Here is a 24,257-nt window from a genome sequence, read left to right as displayed (position 1 = left end):
AAACTAGAGCGAACGGCGTCAAGGGCGAGCGCGTTTTAGGGCGAACGAACAGCCAATCCTTATTTTCAGTTCAAACAAAATTTCCAGATAGTTTTTGCATTAGGATATCTTCATTTTGTGACGAAAAACATAATTTTACAATTTTTCAATATTTATATCGACATATATTGGCAAATTTAACTTATAATTAATAATTTAAGTCAAAGAAAAATGAATTCCAATTTTAGCCTAAAAGCAGCTTATTTCATGCCATATCTCAAATTTTACATAATAGACCTATAATTTTTGTTTTATTTTCTGAAATTTTAAGCTTTTTCTGACAAGTTTATCAAAATTTGAGAAGAAGTTTGAGACTTTTAAATAAATTTATTACATGTTAAATTGGAACTGGATAAAAATAGCGTTTTATCAGTGCAAAAAGGTCAAAATATCAATTAGGTGAAGAAATTGTAACATTTTTCTTGATGATAATTTTAATTTTATTTATCTTAAATAGTATAAATTTGTATTTGATGCCATGGTTCATTCCGATAATAAAATATAGAGGGAAAAGCAATTTATGTGCAATCTGCACTTTCAGTGCAGAAAGGTAATTTTAAATACACTGTAGCGCCAAATGAAGCATATAGACCCCTAAATTTTGTTTTGAATTTTGATTTAGCTATGTTTGTAGATTTTTAAAAAATACTTTAGAAAAAACTTTAAGACTTTTGATTGCAGGATCCAACGTCCTTAAAAATCAAAGTACTGAAGTACTGACGGGAGTTGATTTTATCGATTATCATTTATTTTAAAACCAACTTATCTTGCATGGCAATTAGTTTCTATATTTGAATTACGCACTTTTTTATTATACGAATTTTAGACTTTTCGTTTTGTGTTTTAGGTAGAATAAGGCCAATGTAAAATCTTTTGATTACGTTTATGTCTATGATATAAGAATCTATTATTTGAATATTTTAAAATGAACCTGAAAAAAGACTTTTGTCGTGATTTGTGCGTTTCATATTTAGTGTGTTTTGTTAGTCTGCGAAAGTTATAATAATTGATGTCTTGAGTGCACTGAATCTCGAAAGTAATAAAATATCTTTTTACAGTGATTGAGGGTGTGTGTAAATGATATGACGTTGATGTTTTAGTGGTATTTATTAATTTGTGCAATAGTATTTACAATGACTGTACATGTTAGTGATCTGTGCTGCAGGGTGTAAGAGGCAAAGTTTTATGAGTGGGTAGGTTTTTATTCCGTGAAATAAAAGAAGTTGATTTGAAACCCCTTATATACTAAAAATCTTACTCAGTTTTGCTCTTTACAACAACAATGCAAGTATGGTTGAACTGAAAAATTGAAACTAAATCGTAGAGTTGATCATTGAGATTAAATCGTAGAGTTGAGCATCCAATGGTAAATGGAACAAACAACGAGATGAACATTCTGGAGAAGGTCTTTCAAAACAAAGGAAATTAATGCAAATCAGGGACATAGGACTAGAACAGTTACCGTATTTTTCCGACATACATCAATAAAAGAGAAGGGCGTATTGATATGTGTATGTTAAGTGTATCAACTTATTATGAGCGAATTTTGTTTTTAAAATTGAAACCAATATGCCAAAGAGATATATATCACCTTCTTGTTCTAATGAAAGGAAGAAACAACAAAAAGGTGCTTGTGGTAGCAGTGAAGTTGAAAAAAAGTGTGGTTGGTAATTTTCACCAAGGTTCTAATATATGTAGATTTTTAAAAAATACTTTAGAAAAAACTTTAAGACTTTTGATTGCAGGATCCAACGTCCTTAAAAATCAAAGTACTGAAGTACTGACGGGAGTTGATTTTATCGATTATCATTTATTTTAAAACCAACTTATCTTGCATGGCAATTAGTTTCTATATTTGAATTACGCACTTTTTTATTATACGAATTTTAGACTTTTCGTTTTGTGTTTTAGGTAGAATAAGGCCAATGTAAAATCTTTTGATTACGTTTATGTCTATGATATAAGAATCTATTATTTGAATATTTTAAAATGAACCTGAAAAAAGACTTTTGTCGTGATTTGTGCGTTTCATATTTAGTGTGTTTTGTTAGTCTGCGAAAGTTATAATAATTGATGTCTTGAGTGCACTGAATCTCGAAAGTAATAAAATATCTTTTTACAGTGATTGAGGGTGTGTGTAAATGATATGACGTTGATGTTTTAGTGGTATTTATTAATTTGTGCAATAGTATTTACAATGACTGTACATGTTAGTGATCTGTGCTGCAGGGTGTAAGAGGCAAAGTTTTATGAGTGGGTAGGTTTTTATTCCGTGAAATAAAAGAAGTTGATTTGAAACCCCTTATATACTAAAAATCTTACTCAGTTTTGCTCTTTACAACAACAATGCAAGTATGGTTGAACTGAAAAATTGAAACTAAATCGTAGAGTTGATCATTGAGATTAAATCGTAGAGTTGAGCATCCAATGGTAAATGGAACAAACAACGAGATGAACATTCTGGAGAAGGTCTTTCAAAACAAAGGAAATTAATGCAAATCAGGGACATAGGACTAGAACAGTTACCGTATTTTTCCGACATACATCAATAAAAGAGAAGGGCGTATTGATATGTGTATGTTAAGTGTATCAACTTATTATGAGCGAATTTTGTTTTTAAAATTGAAACCAATATGCCAAAGAGATATATATCACCTTCTTGTTCTAATGAAAGGAAGAAACAACAAAAAGGTGCTTGTGGTAGCAGTGAAGTTGAAAAAAAGTGTGGTTGGTAATTTTCACCAAGGTTCTAATATATGTAGATTTTTAAAAAATACTTTAGAAAAAACTTTAAGACTTTTGATTGCAGGATCCAACGTCCTTAAAAATCAAAGTACTGAAGTACTGACGGGAGTTGATTTTATCGATTATCATTTATTTTAAAACCAACTTATCTTGCATGGCAATTAGTTTCTATATTTGAATTACGCACTTTTTTATTATACGAATTTTAGACTTTTCGTTTTGTGTTTTAGGTAGAATAAGGCCAATGTAAAATCTTTTGATTACGTTTATGTCTATGATATAAGAATCTATTATTTGAATATTTTAAAATGAACCTGAAAAAAGACTTTTGTCGTGATTTGAGCGTTTCATATTTAGTGTGTTTTGTTAGTCTGCGAAAGTTATAATAATTGATGTCTTGAGTGCACTGAATCTCGAAAGTAATAAAATATCTTTTTACAGTGATTGAGGGTGTGTGTAAATGATATGACGTTGATGTTTTAGTGGTATTTATTAATTTGTGCAATAGTATTTACAATGACTGTACATGTTAGTGATCTGTGCTGCAGGGTGTAAGAGGCAAAGTTTTATGAGTGGGTAGGTTTTTATTCCGTGAAATAAAAGAAGTTGATTTGAAACCCCTTATATACTAAAAATCTTACTCAGTTTTGCTCTTTACAACAACAATGCAAGTATGGTTGAACTGAAAAATTGAAACTAAATCGTAGAGTTGATCATTGAGATTAAATCGTAGAGTTGAGCATCCAATGGTAAATGGAACAAACAACGAGATGAACATTCTGGAGAAGGTCTTTCAAAACAAAGGAAATTAATGCAAATCAGGGACATAGGACTAGAACAGTTACCGTATTTTTCCGACATACATCAATAAAAGAGAAGGGCGTATTGATATGTGTATGTTAAGTGTATCAACTTATTATGAGCGAATTTTGTTTTTAAAATTGAAACCAATATGCCAAAGAGATATATATCACCTTCTTGTTCTAATGAAAGGAAGAAACAACAAAAAGGTGCTTGTGGTAGCAGTGAAGTTGAAAAAAAGTGTGGTTGGTAATTTTCACCAAGGTTCTAATATATTTCCAGAATGGAGTCGAGGAAGGCAGTGTGTTTCAAATGCACTCTTCAGTATTTTAATTTGTACAAGTATTTCAATTTAAAAGAACTTCAGGAGTTCAGGAGATGTAGATTTCATTTTGGAAAATGGAGATGAGCTGTATCAGCACGTTTGTCAGTACGCTACACATGTTTATTTACATCCATGTGATCTTCCAAATTATTTTTGTTTTAAAAACACATTGCTACGATGCTTTCTCAGGCAATATAAGTGAATCATTTGTGGAAAATGGTCCTTTACTGTCCCTAGAGTCGGCTATATCTATGTGATTTGTTGAATCGTCTCGAACAGGTATCTTTATTTGTAAAGAAACGCTCTTAGCCATCTGGAAAATTTCTAACTTATGGGTCAATGTCAAAGCAAAGTTCTTTTCAAGAAATCCTTTTCATTCTATTGTCCATTATTTAAGCAGGGCCCTTTGAGATGGTGACCATCTCAATGTTGTCTAGTTATTAATGTACATTGTACAACTACAAACATACTACTGATTTTAAATTTATGCAAGTTCAACTCCCATGAGTACTTTCACTACTTTGATTTCCTCACGCACTGATTCTTGGAGCTCGCTGATTTCGCTTTAATAATATTTTAATAAAAAAAAACATAAGTACCTTGCATGAATAAATGAATACCCATGTAAGTAGTAGAAAAGGATAAATTTATTCTGTTTTCATGAAACTTGAAAGGCTTATCATGATCTTAAAAATATAAACATGGAGGACATAAAGAAAAAGAAGTTAAGAATCATGTACGTTATATATATACAAAATAAATAAATTCATTAACAATTTAACATGTATATACTGTAAATATATATATTATCTAAATCTAGTTGGCAAAACTTCCAAAAAAGTTGTCTGGAAAAATGTTTAAAAACATCAACAATATGTTATATTGATTTTTGTACCTGAATATAATTGATTATATACCTTAAACACAAATATTAATCAAAACAAATCCTAAAGTACATGTCACCTGCATCAAGTTACATGTGTATGCATTAATAAATTATTGATTAATTAATAAACAAACAATAAGTTCTGAGATATTAAAGAGTAAGGTTATTTTTTTACAAGAAAAATACACAGTACTGATCAGACCCAACCTAACAGAAAGTAAACCCAGATTAAACCCTGGGTTTACTTTCAGGGCTTACTCTGAGTTTACTTGAGTGGACCAAGAGTAATTTAAACTCCAAGTAAACCCAGATAGTAAACCCTGATCAAAAGTAGATCCCTGAGGCAGACACCACATATGTATTTGGAATATACAAGGGGTGGGAATTACAGGCAGTAAGATAATAAGATAAAAGACAGGTCTTCTTCCCTTTTCAATGTTTAAAGAGGACCATAAAAGCAATCCACAAGTAAACCCTGAGTGGACCCAAAGTAAACCCCAACTGGACACAAATTTTTCAAAGTTAACCCGGGGTAAACCCCAAGTAAGCCCCAAAAGTAAACCCGGAGTTTAGTTGGGGTTTACTCTGGCGTTACGTTGGGTTTGATAAGTACTGTAACAATATAAATGTATGTGCACACTTAAACTGGTACCCGTGAATGTATCAAAACAAATGCAAATATAAAAGATTAAAAAAAAAAAGATCTCATCACCAAAAGATTCAGAATCAATATCTATATTAAAACACCTAAAACAATAATTATAACCAACCAAGTTTCTATTCAAGGAAACTTTTTACATTGCAGCTACGGTATTTATTTCTTCATTTGTAGATTTATTTAAAACCCCAACACTCTTTTCAAATATCAACATAAGTATTAGTAACATATTATATATATATGTCTAACAGCAAATTCAATCAATTACTTGGTGTCAATGGACTAGAAAGGAGCTAGTAAAAGTTTAATTTAATTCAGACTAAAGGATAGGGTGCAACAGATCATAATGTAGAAAAAAATCTTAAGAACTCTGCTTCTTTAGTAGTAGTCTTTCAAGGCCAATCATTGGTGCTTCAAACGCCATGGAAACAAAGAAAGCAACACCATAAGTACACATCCAAAATCCCAAAAAGAGGAAGATCTGGAAGAAAATGAAGAGGTAAGTCAAAGTTTCATTAAGAACCATGTAGTTAGTCTAAGTGTTGATGACACTGCCATATGTCGTTATTGTTTTTTGGCCATGCTCATTGCGTAAGCAATGTTCGGGCTATAGCTACGCTGCATGTTTTACCAGTTGTTGACCGAACAACCACTGAAATTGTTCTTTGCTCAAAAATGTAGTTCCAATTTAAAAGATAATGAAGAATGTGTAGCATGTCAGTGGCTCAGTGTAAATTACTTTTGATATATTTAACATCACATGGTAATTTTGTTTTGTAACATTCTAAATACTCATGTATGTAATGATAAGTTGCCATGTAGTGGAATACATTGTATGATTGATCACACAAATAGACTAGGTCATTCTAAAACTAGAGATCTCATTATCAAGTTGTTTTATCAAATTGTTTTTACAAACCTGAGTTAATTTTGTCGGGGTGTTAGAAATCTGATCCTCCCAGTATTCATATTATTGACAAATTCAAATATGTATAAATATGCTTATAAACTCAGTTTATTCACCAATAATGACTCAATGAGAGAGCGTATCTATGACACAGACTATACATAAACATTACTTCACTATACCTACCATGTTGATATCTGTATTGTAGAGAGCGTATCTCTGACACAGACTGTACATAAACATGATGACTACACTATACCTACCATGTTGATGTCTGTGGCATAGAGAGTATATCTCTGACATAGACTGTACATAAACATGATGACTGGATGTACCAAGTAGGCACAGTAGGTAAGACGGCTGAGAGGCGACCATATCCCCGCAGACAGGAAGGTGTTGATGAAACCTGGGTAAATGTAACATGGAGCAAACCTTAATTTTTATTTCCAGCAAAACTTTTAGTCTGTATTAAATTGTGACAGTTCAATACTTTTGAGCTGTTTGACTTATCACTGCAGATTTTAAAACTATCTAGGTTTTTGTAACTAAAGGTAAAATGTGTCTACCAGAGGCTGAACCTGTCTGCATACACAAATATTCTGCCATATGAAAATTGTTGATAAGACTTACCGCTAACACTAGAGTAAAAACATGAAAGGTAATTCCATTTCTAACATTATTATTTAAGCTTGTAGATATCCATGTACCTCCATATCCGGTATTACAGGCAAATATAATCCAGGCTACCCCCAGGCTCCATGTGAGGACAGACAGGGAGTTGTAGAGGGCATCAACGGACAGGGAGTTCTTGTGTCCTCTGTTTTCATGAGTGGTCCCAAATATCACAGCCGAAACACAACCAAGGGCAATAACCCATCCCAGCAATGCAACACACTGCAAATACATTCAATGGTCAAAGTCAATTCAAAGAACTATATTTATAAAATCTATATGAACAAACAAAATTCATCAACTTGAGAAACAAAGGATATTCTGAAATTCTAAATCACAGAGGAATAAGTAACTTTGTACATATATGAGTAAGAGATTTGATTGTTTGTGGGTGATGGGAGGGGAGCTTACTCTTGGTTTGATTGTTTGTGGGTGGAGGGAGGGGAGCTTACTCTTGGTTTGATTGTTTGTGGGTGGAGGGAGGGGAGCTTACTCTTGGTTTGATTGTTTGTGGGTGGAGGGAGGGGAGCTTACTCTTGGTTTGATTGTTTGTGGGTGGAGGGAGGGGAGCTTACTCTTGGTTTGATTGTTTGTGGATGGAGGGAGGGGAGCTTACTCTTGGTTTGATTGTTTGTGGATTGAGGGAGGGGAGCTTACTCTTGGTTTGATTGTTTGTGGGTGGAGGGAGGGGAGCTTACTCTTGGTTTGATTGTTTGTGGATGGAGGGGGGGGGGGGGGGGGGGGGGGAGCTTACTCTTTGTTTGATTGTTTGTGGGTGGAGGGAGGGGAGCTTACTCTTGGTTTGATTGTTTGTGGATGGAGGGAGGGGAGCTTACTCTTGGTTTGATTGTTTGTGGGTGGAGGGGGGGGAGCTTACTCTTGGTTTGATTGTGGATGGAGGGAGGGGAGCTTACTCTTGGTTTGATTGTGGATGGAAGGAGGGGAGCTTACTCTTGGTTTGATTTTTTGTGGGTGGAGGGAGGAGAGCTCACTTTTGGTTTGATTTGTTGTGGGTGGAGGGAGGGGAGCTTACTCTTGGTTTGATTGTTTGTGGGTGGAGGGAGGGGAGCTTACTCTTGGTTTGATTTGTTGTGGGTGGAGGGAGGGGAGCTCACTTTTGGTTTGATTTGTTGTGGGTGGAGGGAGGGGAGCTTACTCTTGGTTTGATTGTTTGTGGGTGGAGGGAGGGGAGCTTACTCTTGGTTTGATTTGTTGTGGGTGGAGGGATGGGAGCTTATTCTTGGTTTGATTGTTTGTGGATGGAGGGAGGGGAGCTTACTCTTGGTTTGATTGTGGATGGGGGAGGGGAGCTTACTCTTGGTTTGATTGTGGATGGAGGGAAGGGAGCTTACTCTTGGTTTGATTGTTTGTGGATGGAGGGAGGGGAGCTTACTCTTGGTTTGATTTTTTGTGGATGGTGGGAGGGGAGCTTACTCTTGGTTTGATTGTTTGTGGATGGAGGGAGGGGAGCTTACTCTTGGTTTGATTGTGGATGGAGGGAGGGGAGCTTACTCTTGGTTTGATTGTGGATGGAGGGAGGGGAGCTTACTCTTGGTTTGATTGTTTGTGGATGGAGGGAGGGGAGCTTACTCTTGGTTTGATTGTGGATGGAGGGAGGGGAGCTTACTCTTGGTTTGATTTTTGTGGGTGGAGGGAGGGGAGCTTACTCTTGGTTTGATTGTTTGTGGGTGGAGGGAGGGGAGCTTACTCTTGGCAATCGGACTTGTCTGCGGGATTTCCACATGAAGAAGCCAGTTACAACGCCCACCACATACGGACAAATCCTGGCATACGGTCGCTGGTACAGCTCATCAAAGAACTTCTCCTGGCTACAAAGGACATTTTAAGATTTATATGACTGGTGCATACAGGACTGTTTTTTAAAAATGTTTTTTTTATATATGTGTATGCAAATTGTAACTTGTGGGTCTATAAAACAAGAGTTGTCTTACTTGGTTGATGAATTCATTGTCATCTTTAAGTTCACAGAAATGATGCCCCTATATATGGCCTGCATCAAGATCAGGGCAAAACAGAGGATGTATCCTATCAGTGGCTTCCTGAAGAGACAATGGTACAGGTAATGAAACATTGTCCACAAGTGTACACCCTGTACGATGAATCAATCACAGCCTCTCACGATAACACAGCTTTACCTGTACAGAGGATATATCAGCAGCGGCGAAATAACATAAAACTGCATATCATTTGCTAGATACCATCCCCAAGCCACACACTAAAACAAAATTTTGATAAACATATAAAAAAATTCCTCCATTGAAAATTAGATTAGGTTGAAAAGGTTCAGGGAAAAGTAAGTAAACTATATTGCATGAAATTCACATCAATCAAGATTACACGTGTACCAAGATTGATCCAAAAGTAGTGACACAGAACACATGTGCTGTGTTACTGAAATATCATACTATAGGACTAAAATATTAAGCCACATTTTTTAATTTGTTGCTTTTACCTGATGATTCATGATTTTATTGCAATCGTGACCTTACTTTTACTTCAACCCTTGAGTGATGCAACATTTTTTTAAACCATCAGAAGTATTTAGGTACAAGATTATAATAAATTATCTTTCTTATGTACATTTTACAAAGGACATGATTTAGATGATTCATGCTTTGTTGACTGTGAAGGGCAGTTTCTTTAATTCTAGCTTCTAAAAGTTGCATTACTATCCCATAGATCTTTTTTTTCTAAAAATGCATCTGCTATTTGATTCTAATCCATTTGACACGTGAGTGAAATTCTCATGATATGCTCTATATCAGCAGCAACCTAGTCAATGAAAAATGCAAAAACTTACAAGAATTCCAACTGGTAATAAGTCATAGTCAATCATTATTCCATCACTGCAAGTGAACTCTGTCACAAGAAAGGGGACTATAACTCAGAGGATGAAGTTTTGTTTCTTAATGAACTCTATCACAAGGAAGGGGAGCTTAGTCTTACCTCCTCACTCAGAGAGAAGGGATGTGAGCTTAGTCTTACTTCCTCAATCAGAGGGAAGAGATGGGAGCTCAGTCTTATCTCCTCACTCAGAGGGAATAGATGGGAGCTTAGTCTTACCGCCTCAATCAGAGAGAAGGGACAGGGACTAGGTCTTACCTCTTCACTCAGAGGGAAGGGATGGGAACTCACTCTTACCTCCTCAATCGAAGGGAATTGATGTGAGCTCAGTCTTACCTCCTCACTCAGAAAGGGATGGGAACTCAGTCTTACATTCTCACTCAGAGGGAGGGATGGGAGCTCAGTCTTACCTCCTCAATCAGAGGGAAGGGAAAGGGAACTTAGTCTTACCTCCTCATTAGATGTAAGGGATGGGTTCTCAGTCTTGCTTCCTCACTCAGAGGGAAGGGACAGGGAACTCAGTCTTACCTTCTCAATCAGAGGGAAGGGACAGGGAACTCAGTCTTACCTCCTACCTCAGAAGGAAAGGATTGGAACTCAGTCTTACCTCCTCACTCAGAGGGAAGAAGTTCTGGATGTACAGCAGATTCCTCCACCAATACTGCGAGCACTGGTCATAGTCCGGCGATCTGGGGGGCCACAAAGGCCCTGACCCCCAGTACTGGAAGTAGGCTGTGTACACTAGGAGAACCAGCATCAGGGTAGGGGTCAACCTTGTGGATACACACAACATGTAAAGCAATTATAGATGACACTGGCGTCTAGACAATCGCAGATACTAGAATACCAAACCCTATACAGCGCATGCTCATGTACCTATATTCAGCTAGCCTAACACACTCATGCATGTACTTTCTATATTGTTGTTTTTAAACATTATTCATAAAACACTTATGAAACAACTCAAGTGCCAGAACACTGAACACAGATTTATTGTTTGATAATTTCTTTGTTGCATTTATAGACCAAGAAGGGAAATTAACACAAAATCACAACTTCCAGAAAAAGATATCCATAAAATCTCTAAGGATGGATTACACAATTATAGTAGACAGGGGAACTGGAAACACACTATTTATTTATCATGGTCTTTTTCTGACTTAATTAAGAGAAATAAATTTAGTGAGGTTGATGAATAAATGCTTACCTCCAGAATCGATGGAAATAAAATAGCAGCCAATTGATTTTCCCATTTCTTTTTTCTAACTCGTGCAGTGTCAGATAACTCACCAACAAACCACTGAAATACATGATTAACAATGCCTCATCTTTTGATAAAGCCTTAATTTAAAAAAAAAGAACGATAAAGACAGTATCTAATATTGTTTTTTTTTATTTAAAAAAAGGTCTACCTCAACAGAAAGAAAGAGTCAACGGAGAAAATGGCATTGAGGACGATCTGAAAAGTCCATCTGTGTATCAACTCAGGGGCCACAGGGATAAGGTTCTCTGAGATACAAACACACAGACAAAGTGAAATCTTTAAGCTACATATACCTGGTAGATTCAATAATAATTAAACTAATGTTTCCTTTAATCAAAATCGACTGGTTGACCCCAGAGTAATGTTAATCAAGAAACCCATGTCAAAAAGATCAGTAGTACAGGCAGTTTTCTGTATTCTTCCATCATAGTTAATATAGCAAAACATTAAATACACACACAGTATTGTAAACCTGGCGAAAATTATCATGGTAATTGTTAATTAGTTCTAAACCAATCACTGGTCACATAAACGACAAGTGTAAACTTGGTTTACAGCAAAGAAATAGACTTAAAAATCTATAGTATATATGAATGGAATTTACTGATGCTTCTAACAGTAAAACCTTTGAAAAAGACATAAAAATCTATATAAAGATGACATTTACTGAAGTTGGAGATCAGGAAAATGTAGGTGTGTCCGAGGATGACCCAGCTCATACTGAGGACGCGTACTCCATTAACAGCCTGTACCGCTGTGGGGGGCGGGGGTTCAGTGCTGAGTACTTTACTGCCATTAGTACTGATGGAAAATGTCAGCAAAAACTTTCCAAGCTTACCTGAAATTGATTATAACACATAGGCTTATCAAGATAACTCAGAATCAGTCCAAAAATTACAACTAATTTCATCAATAATATAATTCATCCACATCAATGTGCAACAAGTTTAAATTTTGAAATCAGACCCAAGGTATATGAAATGAACAAACAAATAAATAAACGGAGTAAATGATCACCACAAGTCATTGAGGTGATATAAACACTACTGGAATTGGTGTCCTACCCAGCTCAATCTCTGCAGGGTACCCTTATTTCTACTTTTTATGTTCAATGCAAACAACATTGCACTTTTTCTTGGTTGAAAATGACATTTTGAGAGGCAATAAAAACATCATAAAAGTTATGTCCCTTAATAAGACAAGAATTCTGTGTTGCACTGACTATCTTCACATGATCATTAATATATCAATAAAATGAAAAAAGTAAAAATGAATGTAAAACTGCAGCATGCACATTTTTCACAAATGACCATAAAAAATTACTCTACACAAATATCAGTGAGACAAAATTTTCAACAGACATACATGAATTGTACTGGATTTATACTGGATGAATTAGCAGTCTGGTAATAAAGAAATTTTGTTAATACATGTACATACGGTTGTGTAACACTCTGTGTATGAGTGTTCCTTGAGAACTGGTAGAGAGGAGATGGGCTGTGTCAGAGTTCAGGATGGGTGGTTCTATATCCGGTTTGTTGAATCTACCACTCACAATATCTGAATTATCCGGTCTTTGATAAATAAACATGTCATACAGTGTACCCACTAACAACAGAAATCCAACGACGGAGCAAATAACACTGAAAAAGAAATCCAAAAAAATTAAACATTAAAATTCAAAAAATAAAATGTTACAATTTTTTATTAAAAGTGACCATGTTTCATAAAACTGATGCCTTATTTTCTAGGAAATTTTAAACTCTTGGATGCTCTTTAATTAGACTAATTTACCTGGCAATAACGAGTTTTGGGGTGCTTGTTTTACCTACCTAGCAATGATAAACTCAGGGGTCCTTATGTAGCTATGATGAAATTAGGGGTAATCTCAAACTTTGTTTTACTTACCTCGCTATGATGAACTCAGGGGTCCTCTCAAATTTCGTCTCAGGGTGAGAAACAGAATTTACTTCATATTTTGAACTTGAATTTGCAAAGAGTATACCCAAATAGTATTCTGTAAGACAAAATCATTTAATATCAAATCAACCTAATGTAAGTTATTTTAAAAATGTGTGAACTTTGAGATACAATTTGAGCACTGACCTAATAGTTCTCTGACATCTGTCTTATCACACACATCAGGCAGGCACAGTCCTACTCGCATTGATAAATTAGTTTTTATCTAAAATATACCGGTAAAAGTTTAAATCACTTTTCCAGAGTTATCAGTATTTGAAAGCATTATTCTCATGTCTTCGTGTATATCAAACCACTCAAAATTATCTAAAACTGTTACCCGCTTGTCAACAGAAATAAAAGAAAATGCAAGACTACAATCTCCAACGAGATTTTAATTTGTTCTAAATGAATTATTGCTCACAAGATCCACAGGAATAAGCAGAGCAGCCAAGAAGTATTTTCCATGAATCAGGAATGTCATGTTGTATGTTAGCCTGTCATTGAATGCCTGGTTAATCTTAATACATTCGTCGTATTGTCCGGGCCAAATGATATCACCATCAAGAACACCACTTGGAATCTTGAAGAAGGAATCCAACACTGGAAAATTACAACAATAGATGAAACAAACGGGAAACCATAGAATGGGTTATTTTTTATAGTAAAAATATTGTGTGTCTTTCTTTGTTGAATACCGGATATGTGTCTGGACATTAATAGAGTTAACCTGTTACTTGCTTTTAATGGCCCATAAACTTCTTTGTTGTAGCCCGTCTTCTAAGAGCTTCACTCCGACACTACATGGCTCTGATATGTTAGCAGCCGAGAGATCAAGTCCAGTTTCTTTCCTACTGAGTAAAGCCTCTGCTGAGACCATTCTCTACAAAATGGAACTTGTGAGTATTTGTGTGCATATCTGCTTCTTCTAATGAAAAAAAATTCAAGCGTCAAGTTATTGACCTTCAGCCTCTACGATGTAGATCAATTCAATAGGTCTATATCATAGATAGCTGCTGGTCTGCAGCTCCCGGTCTAAAGAAATCGTATCCAGGTCATCCATTTGAAAGTTTTCAGGCTTGAAGCTACAGACCTGCAGCTACGTCATTGGGGCCAAATCAGTTAAGGAATGATAACAAAAAAGGGATGGTGAGAATATGAGTTATCACGTCTTGCGTGGAGTTTTTGCAGCTATCCTTGTTCTGTGTGTCCAAACCACAGATACATGTATAAGAGCAAGAATACATCTACATAGTTTGGAACTGTGGTTAACAGTTAAAAATGTATTGTAAGACATTTTGTGAAAAATTGCATCAGGTAACTGAAGTTGTTAACGACTAAAATAATCAAACACAGACCTGTATCAGAGTCTTAACATCGTATCTGTCAAGGACATACTGGTCAGACTCTCTGGTCACAAGCTTAGAGAAGCCCTGCTTCAGGAGGTCATGATATCCAGGGATATCCTGGCTGTGTTTGGAACAGTGACAGACCGCCAAAACTACCAAACCTAATACAGTCTGTGTCAAAGCCATCTTTGTATGCTCACCACTCAAAGTACATGTACCTGTAAAAGAAAGTGTGACATTTCAGTCTAAAGGAAATCATTATGTAATATGTCTCCGACCCAATGTTCATTAGATATCACTCAATGTTTGTAAGATATCTGCATCTAATGCTTGTGGGATATCTATACCAAATAAATGTGGTGGGATATCTGTACCCAATATTTGAAGGATATTTCATGCACTTAATCAATGTTTTAAGATATATTCACTATAGTCATTTTTCGTATATAATAATTTTATGTGTTGATAAAATGATGTAATAGTGCACTGGCGAGAAATGATACTATAGTACACGGCAAGAACTGGTGGCACCTCAGTAACGTTAGACTTCATATCCACTACAAGTACCCCATTGTACCCTAGCTAGTATATGAACACTTTCCACTTCTCAACAACAGGTCCTTTATACCAATTTGGCATGCGACGCAAAAGATACCTGAAAACCTGTAATGACATAATTCATCATACTTACAGCATTATAGAAATCCCTGCACTGTAAGCAACAACACATACCAGCCCAGGAGGAAATATTGTTGATACTTTTGCCCGATCCCGATCTTTATTATTCCCCGAACCCGATCTTCATTTTCGAAATATATGGAAGAACATTTGAGTAATATTATCATTGTTTACTTTTGAGGTCTTACTTTAATCTCAAAATGTTTTTCTAATTTAAAGATTTATATTTAACTTATTGTAGTGATGGTCGGCATGCGATTTTATTAACATCAAGAATTTGTTGCTTTCCCAAAGACTAATGAACTGAATAAATTAACTTTACCCGAGTCAACTTGCTTCACATTTGAAGACCGGTCGTGATATTTTTCATTATTTAGCTGTATATAACCATGTATAACTGTTCGCATCTGAAGGTACATGCATAAAAACATTAATTAGTACTTTTCAATGCTTCACATGTGATTTAAAAAAAAGAAAATCAAGAAGCTGTTACTGCACGGTAACAAATTATGGTAGTTAGAGATTTTTATTTCAATGCTATCGAAATAATTTAAAGGGTATGCGTTTAATGTTCACCACTGGAAAGTTCAGACTCTGCTAATATTATGAAAATTTTCCTGTTGCCCCTTAAGGGACCTGAATTGGTCAATAAAGAAATTGAACTGATATATATCCGTTAAAATTCTTGACTCCCGTCTCAGTGACATGACATACCATATACTGTTCAATGATCTCACTATTTCACTTTGATACATTAAACTTAGCTGGTGTGCCTGGTCAAATTTACCGTAAATTGTTTAACATTTGGAAAATTAACCATTATATACTAAATTGCAGCAAGCTGATTCAGGACATTTTTGTGTGACCCCCGCTTAAGGTCGTCCATCTATAACTAAAGCGAATTTAACAATTTTGATTGGTCTATACTACATCAAATACATATTTTAAAGCTATTATGAAGCCGACATAAAACCAAACTCGGGTGTATGTGTGTAGTCAAATAAATGAACTTTTTGCACTTAAAACTTTTTTTAAAGAGTTGTCTGCCCTATAAGAAAATTTTTAAAAATCATTTTCTGAAAATATGTATAATAAAGTATGAATTACTTTAGCATATTTGAAGAAAGGGAAAACTTTTGCAATTTTTACCGAGAGAAATGGAAGAAAATTACTTGTACTAAAGAAATATATTTAAAAATTCCATAGATTTCAATTCAATTTCAATGTTAACTTCAACATATGATAAATTTGTCAATTTTAATTATTTTTTTTTTTGAATTTCAAAGGTGAATCCTTATTATTTAATAAACCCCTTAAACTCTCACTAAGATTTCAGTGATCAAACTTAAAATCTATTAGATATGAAATATGATAGTTATGGATGGACCACCTTAAGAAAGAGGAAGAGGTACTTGACGAAGACGTACTGAAAAAAAACCCCATTAAAAAAACGACCTTTTGTAATAAAAGATTCAGCTGTTGAACTTTAAGGATAGCTTTTCTCACAAGCGGGAGCTACATTAATGTCGGAAGGGACCTTTCTTAAATAGTTACAGAGATTCTTATTGAAACGTTTTTCAGCTATAGATTATCGATTAAGATATTCAAATGTTTCACCTCCACCATAAAATGTAATACATCTATACACAAATGATGTCTGACTAGGACCTATGAACATCAGTCAATAGGAGTCTTCTTGAAACCTTGACCTTCAAATTTTTAAATGAGCTTCTTATCTTGACATTTTACAATTTTGACCTCAAAATCAATATTGGTCTCTGTGACGGACATGATGAGATGTGATATTACACTGTAAAAACTCAAAGGCGTTTCGACATACATAGCCTGAGAACGAAAGTGTTGTGGACACTAAATGACTGACTACTGGAGATCAGACAGACCCGAATTATAATACTTGTATTCCTCCCTTGACGTGATTTTAAGTCCATCGCTTCTCAAGTCAAACGGTGTAGGATAAGCTAGAATTCTGTTACCACAGTATATTGTATCGCTCGATTGTGACCAAAGGATCAAACGGTGTATTATGAGATGGTATATTGTGTAAATCGATTGTATTAATTAATGTATACATTGTGGGAAATTTCGGGAAAACGTACAATTCCCGTAAGTATATAAAAGTTGTATCTGTAATAAAAACGACTTAAAAGAAATGATGTATGACTGGAAGGCGTTGGTGACGTTATGTGCGTGCTTTCAGAAAATGTATATGAAACACAACGATACATTTATTTCAATGTCACATAGAAATACAAGAACTATGTCATCTTACTGTAAACTTGGCCGATATAATCAGTTGATTACGCACATTCACAGAAAACATACTTTTAAAATCATCAATCATTACAAAAGCTTAGAGTAGATGTGCCGACTACACATCCCTACATATTCTGATCCCATTTAGGAGGCGATATATATCCTTTCTGGACATTTTAGTTTTTCAAAATCACAGCTTGCATAAATTCTATAGTATGTAACTGTTCCAAACTGTACTATTAACATTAAATTAGTGTCAGTCAGTGATACAAAGGCATTACAATTTTATTTGTACAATGCCATATACATGTACCCCTTCCTTTACCTTTATAGTTATAGTCTATTTCGGACATTATCTGGATAAGTGTAGTACAATATCTACGATATTTTTTATACATACTGCAATTATTGTTTATAACACAGTATATAGAACGAGACACGCTAGTTACGTTTGATTCTTGCCTACATTTACATGTATATATTTAAGATTTCACGCCGAATTTTCATAGAAGGTATTACTCTTGACGAGTTCATTACGCGTTAATTTGCAATTTTAAATACAAGATTTTTTTTATTATTTCTCTGCTGGTCATTGGACTACAATGCACAGGTATTAAACAAATTAACATACTGAATTTTTATCTGAATTTTTTTATACATGATTTAAAATAAATTGTAAAAGTGCAAATTGATTTTGAAAACATTTTGGGACTAAAAGATTTGTTTTATTATTGGAAAACCCCACATTGTTCAACCAAAAATACAAGTTATCTCTCTTATTTTGACCAAATGATTACTATTTCGAACGAAAAAGTATTTAATAATCTTATTTTAAATTACATTATTAGAATAAGACAATGATAAGAAAATAACTTTATACATGAGATTGTAACTCGTCACCGAAAACAGTCCTGTTCGTAGTCCTTCGATTTATTACAACAGTAAAGGATATTTCAGAATCGTAACAGATCTGAATTGATGTTTTGATTTGACCTAATGACCTCGGTTAATGGTGAGGACGATTGAAGAGGAGGTTAAATACTCACTCCCCACAACAAACAACTGAAAACGTAGTGGCTTATTTTTTTAAACGAAAAAACTCAAAAACTGATGTTTTTTTTATGCTTGATTGCTATTTGCGTCAATTACAATTGTTTTTATTTATTATTGTCTAAATCTAGCTTTTTAAACCCTGCCACCATCTATCTTTGCCTATAACAATACCGGTATGTAACTGTACAATGATTTAGTACCACAGACCAGGCCATTCTCTCATCTACAAGTGAAATGAAGTGAACAATTTACGTACTAGACTAGAAGATGTGACCCAAGTTACGAAATGCTTATGTACAGTACAACCTTCGTCTACCTGTAACCGTATAATACGTATAAAATGGCCAACCTGATACCCTAATCAGTACACGGTCTACAAAGAGCAAGGTAATGACTAATGAGTGGTCAAAACAAAATTTGATTAGAATACTGTAATGCAGTCGCTTTTTTTAAAAAGAATATTACCACCGATTTTTTTTCTTGATGTTTGCATGTACAATTATATATAGAGTACATGCAGATTTAAATGATAAGATAACACGTTAACCTTTGCACTTGTTGACTTATTTTTGGATATAAAGTCTTTATTTTAGGCACAATGGACAATGCATGTCTTATCGTATAAGATGGAGTAGCTAACGTGCTCTCTAGTGATGAGCCGCGAAGGTTTGGTATCTGCGCGTGTCTCTAATGGTGGTTATAAAGAAGCATTTCTTTTAGGACCAAAAAATTCTGATTTGATTCTCCTCCATCAATACCTGCCCACTTCCACTTCCTAATTCATGGATAGTTAACCTAAATTTGCCAATTCGTGGTAAGGTGATCTAAAGTTTGACAAACAAATAAAAATCCCCTAAAATATTGACATCCAAAAGATACTTCCTCTGTGTCAGATTTCCCTGAAAAGATGACAAGACTTCTTGATGGTAAAGAAATCCTTGAAACAGTCATTTCATATGCATGTAATTTATTATTTTTCCGAATTTTATATCAAAAGTAAAACGCAGGGGTTGGAAGACAAATAAGAAGTTTTGATGTAAATATATCATTCATACAATCATAAAACAGTCCAATTAAACGACCAGTCTGAAATATTATGTAAAAAATCAGCTAACGTTTAAATGGTATCAAAATATAATGAATTCCGTATCTAGTGGTATACAACATGAAAGGCGAGCGATTTCCCCAAATTGATACCGGCTTATTTTATCTGAAGTGAAATTTTACAAAATACTTTATTCGAATTTTTAAACATTAATCTGATTAGTATTCTCAAATCATTTATCACTGTAAAGAAGATTGGCATATCCGTTCATTACTTTTCTAAATTTTGATTGTTTGATCCAATTTCAAAAATCCCAGAAAGATATTTTCGTGATTGAAATTAAAACTTTTGTTGCAAGTTACCAATTTTTGGCATTTATCTTGAGAAAACAATTGACACAATATGAGGCTTTTTTCAATTCAAGAATATTTGCAGGATAGATTTTTTTTACATCAACAAAGATAAATATATTAAAGACGCGTGCTTTGAATTCTGAAAATAGTATTCTAATGTCAAATTTGAATTGGAATATGTCTATTTATGTTAAGCTGCTATTTTGAACTTTATGCACTGGTCACAAATCTTTCCGATTGGAGAGAATTCAGGTACACGCACCTGTTAGAAAGTTGACAGTTTATGAGGCTAGAAATTAATTAATCAGAAAGAAGACTATTAATTACAAAACAATCACCAATGTCAGCATATTTCAAGTTTTTAAGATTCCTTACTAAACTCATCGACTGTGCAAGTTATATTTTCTCAAATGAAATGAAGACCTGAACTGCAGGTAACGCAGTCGGTCGAGTAGCGCAGGTATATGTTCTCTTACCAAGAAACGCTGATCACCAACAACGTTAATCTTATTCAAATAAATTTGTTTGTCATGCAAAAAATGTCTGTGTAGAGCATCCACAACATTTAATCAGTCATCCTTATTTATGTTTGTTAGGTGATTGTTTTCGGTGATTTGCTGATCATGGTGCAATGTTTGTGTTATAATAGTGGGCGTTACTCTGGCTTGCTGTTTTAAAACGTCTATGTACAAAACATGACGGATTCTACGATGACCCAAACGATTGATATATACACACATTATATCACTTAGATAGCCGATGAATCTTGTTAAATCTTACAAACTTGAAATATACATGCAGTGACATTTGCGATTTTTTTCGATTTAACTTATGAGTCTTTTTCCATCATTAAATCAGAAATAAGTGGGTGATTTTCATTACATCCAGAATATAAATGATATCTACGAACCCCAATTTTCTTTGTTGAATCCTTATAAACATTTTTTATTGTTCTTGCTTATAAAAAGACCAACAAAACAAATATTGATTTAACCGGTCAAACAAATTCGACGCAGAGGAGGCTGCCGATTCAGCATAAAAAAATGTTGAACCGCTACAACACAGCTAATAAATATTCGTCCGACCTCGGCAAAACGGAAAACTGAATATCAATGGCTAGTTGCTACTTTAAATTAACTTCCAACTATAGGATTGGGGGAGAATATGATTTGTTGGACAGACAAAAACATCGCCCTCGGCCTTCGACCTTGGGTAATATTTGTGTCCTCGGGGCCAACAAGTTATAGGTTGCCCTCATATCCAGTCAATTACTGTATACAATGTGTCGTAATTTAGTGAATGTTGAATAATTAAAAAAAACTCAACAATAATTTGAATTTTAAAATATTCCTCAGTACACTAAAAATACTGCAGATATGAATCAGAATATGAGCCTGATTTAGTTGACTTCATTTATTGCATGTATACATGTATGTATCAATCAAAGATAATTCCTCAGCTATGAATTCGTACCTGGAATACATGCATGGACCCACTGACACAGAGAACCGGTGGATCATTACAATAGATACATTATATTGCTGTGTTCTACTCCACGCCGTGCCAGGGATCCTCCATCGTGTTCCCGCCATCATTCACGCTCTGACTCACGGGACAGTAAGATCACCTACACATGTACGAGAAGTGTGACAGTGATCGTGGCATCACGTTTTTATGACCTCCTGTGATGTTGATCAATCAGAACTTGGATAATTGTTTATGACACACTTTGTGAATGAAGCAGCAAAATCTGCGGTACATGTACACAGATATTTTAATTTTTTAGCTTAACTTTGCTAAGACTTTGTTAAAATGAGCAGTTCTAAACAGTCATTTTCAGAGTTCTACGATTTCTCGTTTTATTAAGAAAAAATCTGTCCAGGTTGTTTGCTCCATAGTTTCTTTGAGTATTGCAGCCATTACACGTAATATTCTCCATAGTCGAGGTACATGGGGCATTTGTTTATACCCAATCCTTTGTCACTGTGTAGACTGTTCTAATAGACAGCGGTCAGGTGAAATGGTTTTGTAGGTGTCTAAAGATTTAAGGTTTTTTGTTGATATCAGGATTCGGTGCAGGTCGACCATAAATGTTGCTATGAGACCCGCTGTCAAGGTAACAGGTTAAAAGATGATATAATTAAAAATCTAAGTTGAATTGAGGATAAATTATAACTGATATTGTAACGTGTAATGTGGGTTCAAACCACGGATAATAATTTTCCCTAAACGTTTCCTACGTTTTTAAATGATTGGAGTAAAATCAACTCTTAAACACTTTTCATCAAATTAAATCAAACACGATGATTCTAACTGATTTATAACTAATTATTTTCCTTCAGCTATCCTTGTACAACACTTGGTCTGAAACCACTGTTTCAGACCACCGTTTCAGACCCTGTGCTGAACCTAGTCCGAACTTATTTATTTCTGAGCCTATGCTCCCGGACTATATGATATACCGTAATGTTTCAAATGGTCCACCCGCAGTATTTTGGGGTCCCGCAAATGAAACATAAAGCGTACCTACTATAATCGCTGTATCTCTGCTCTCTGAGGTCTTCTCTCCTCTGCGTCTATCAGCAGACTAACTACTATGCGCAGACGCGCTTCCTATTTATACCCTACGTCAATTCTGCTGACTCATCGCAGGGTCATCAAAACGTTTGAGACAGTTAACCACACCCAAGGAATAGTTTATGATTGAATATATTTGATTGACCCTGATTGCTCTATTTACATAATCAAAGGAATTTTCATTACATTACCCACGCCTCCGAAATATATGCGACCCTGCATATGAAGTAAAACCAAATACGAACTCTTTTTTTTTTTTATAATACATTTTCGATAAAGTTATTCAACAAAACAAAATGTTTTAGAAGCATAACAAGGTTTCTGCCTGTTCATATCAATCAATGTCTTTCATTCCATGTACTCGAATTCTTCCTCTTCCACAATTTCTTCAACCTGCTTGTCATCCTTGGTGTAGGTTGACACGACTTTGTGCAACTTCCGCTTCTTCAAAACTCTCTTTTGTCCATCACCAGACTGATTCTCCGTCTGTGTGCTCGACGACTTGTACGTCTTTCCGAAACTGAACTTCGGAACGGAAGATGTGCAGACCCCGCTGCTTTGGGTTGAAACCAATGGTGTTGACCTCTTTGGTGCAAACACTGGAGCTGGTTCTGTACGCTTTCGCACAACTCTACCCTTTTCCAAAGGACTACGGCTCTCTGGTTTCGCACTATGCTTCTCTTTCTCACTTTCACCCTTATCTTCATTTGACGCTACTTGAGACTGCTCTTTGATCCCCTCTGAATTTTCTTCACATGACTCGACTCCCTCGTCACTGGAACTGTCATCTGTACTGGATACCTGTCCAAGCAAATCACCTGGGTCCTGTGTAAGCCACCCTTCATCGCCGCTGTCAACACCATTGTCATTCTGATTGACTGATTCTTTCTCATGGAATTTCTTCTCATGTCTGATCAAATATTCCTTCTTCTTGAATAATTTTCCACACGTTTTGCAAGGAAACTTGCCTCCCGTGCACCTCATCAAATGTTCAGGCCATTGGTTATCAACAACTTCTCCTTCACACAATGGACAATGATTTCTAACTTTAGCTTTTGTTACTTTCAGGTTCGGCATTTTCTACAAAATATAAAAAAAATAAACAGCTTTATTACTTAATAATAAAGTTTTACACAACTTAATAGGACTCATAGTCCTCTAACCACTTCGGACGGCCACATTTTCTTTTAGGCCTGGTAGACTCGACAAGTTCATCAACACTCTCTACAATCTTATCAGTTTCTTGCTCTCCTTCATCTGTTTCAGTATAACTGTCTAACAGCTCGGTAATTAATCCAGTATCCTCTCCTCTGAGAGTTTGATCCCTCTATTTGCGTAAACGATCACAATGTATGATCTGCCTTTCTCCTTTTCTTCCACAGTTAACAGCGCAGAGAACATCGGACCATTTTTTAAGGACTTCAAATGGCCCGCGCCAAAATGAAGTGAGTTTCGGAGAACAACCTATTTTCTTTTGTGGGAAATAAACAAAAACTTGGTCCCCTGGTTTGAATTTCTCCCAAGACATCTTCATGTCATGATAGTTTTTCTGTCTATTCATAGCAGCTTCTGTGTATTGACGAACAAAACTGTGAGTTCTCTCTATTCTCTCTCTTAGAGTCCAAGCCCATTCATTTGGACTCATTTCTTTTAGAGGCTCCGGCATCTCAAACTGCAAATCCAATGGCAAAGACGTTTCTCTTCCTAGCAAAAGCATGTTAGGTGTAAAACCTGTCGATTCATGCTCAGCTGACCGATATGCCATCATAATATAGGGAATATGTGTGTCCCAATCTCTTTGATTTTC

At 35.2% G+C, this 24,257-nt stretch overlaps 1 protein-coding gene across 1 annotated transcript; it reads right to left on the bottom strand.

Moving 5' to 3' along the window:
* Positions 1 to 4,535: 4,535 nt before the first annotated feature.
* On the bottom strand, positions 4,536 to 15,272 carry LOC105321675 (nose resistant to fluoxetine protein 6). Its single transcript, XM_066074564.1, has 17 exons — positions 15,162 to 15,272; positions 14,480 to 14,688; positions 13,863 to 14,004; positions 13,546 to 13,724; positions 13,269 to 13,347; positions 13,071 to 13,179; positions 12,603 to 12,805; positions 11,830 to 12,000; positions 11,311 to 11,407; positions 11,106 to 11,198; positions 10,506 to 10,671; positions 9,190 to 9,269; positions 8,986 to 9,093; positions 8,742 to 8,862; positions 7,069 to 7,255; positions 6,625 to 6,767; positions 4,536 to 5,935 (listed from the first exon to the last, which is right to left on the bottom strand). The coding sequence occupies exons 2-17, from the start codon at positions 14,654 to 14,656 to the stop codon at positions 5,816 to 5,818; spliced, it is 2,175 nt and encodes a 724-aa protein (XP_065930636.1). The 5' UTR covers positions 14,657 to 14,688; positions 15,162 to 15,272; the 3' UTR covers positions 4,536 to 5,815.
* Positions 15,273 to 24,257: the final 8,985 nt, after the last annotated feature.

Source organism: Magallana gigas, chromosome 2 (genome assembly GCF_963853765.1).
Source record: "Magallana gigas chromosome 2, xbMagGiga1.1, whole genome shotgun sequence".
NCBI lineage: Eukaryota > Metazoa > Mollusca > Bivalvia > Ostreida > Ostreidae > Magallana > Magallana gigas.
The sequence above is the reverse complement of the archived record's forward strand: the minus strand, read 5'-3'. Positions and strand labels throughout refer to the sequence as shown.

What these genes read in the sequence shown, in the direction of transcription:
- LOC105321675 (XM_066074564.1), bottom strand. Translation starts at nt 14,656, where the DNA reads ATGGCTTTGACACAGACTGTATTAGGTTTGGTAGTTTTGGCGGTCTGT. An exon ending in TGCTTATTCCTGTGGATCTT is followed by an intron (nt 13,348 to 13,545) that starts GTGAGCAATAAT and finishes GGTATATTTTAG; the next exon opens with ATAAAAACTAATTTATCAAT. An exon ending in CTGTAATACCGGATATGGAG is followed by an intron (nt 6,768 to 7,068) that starts GTACATGGATAT and finishes ACATTTACCCAG; the next exon opens with GTTTCATCAACACCTTCCTG.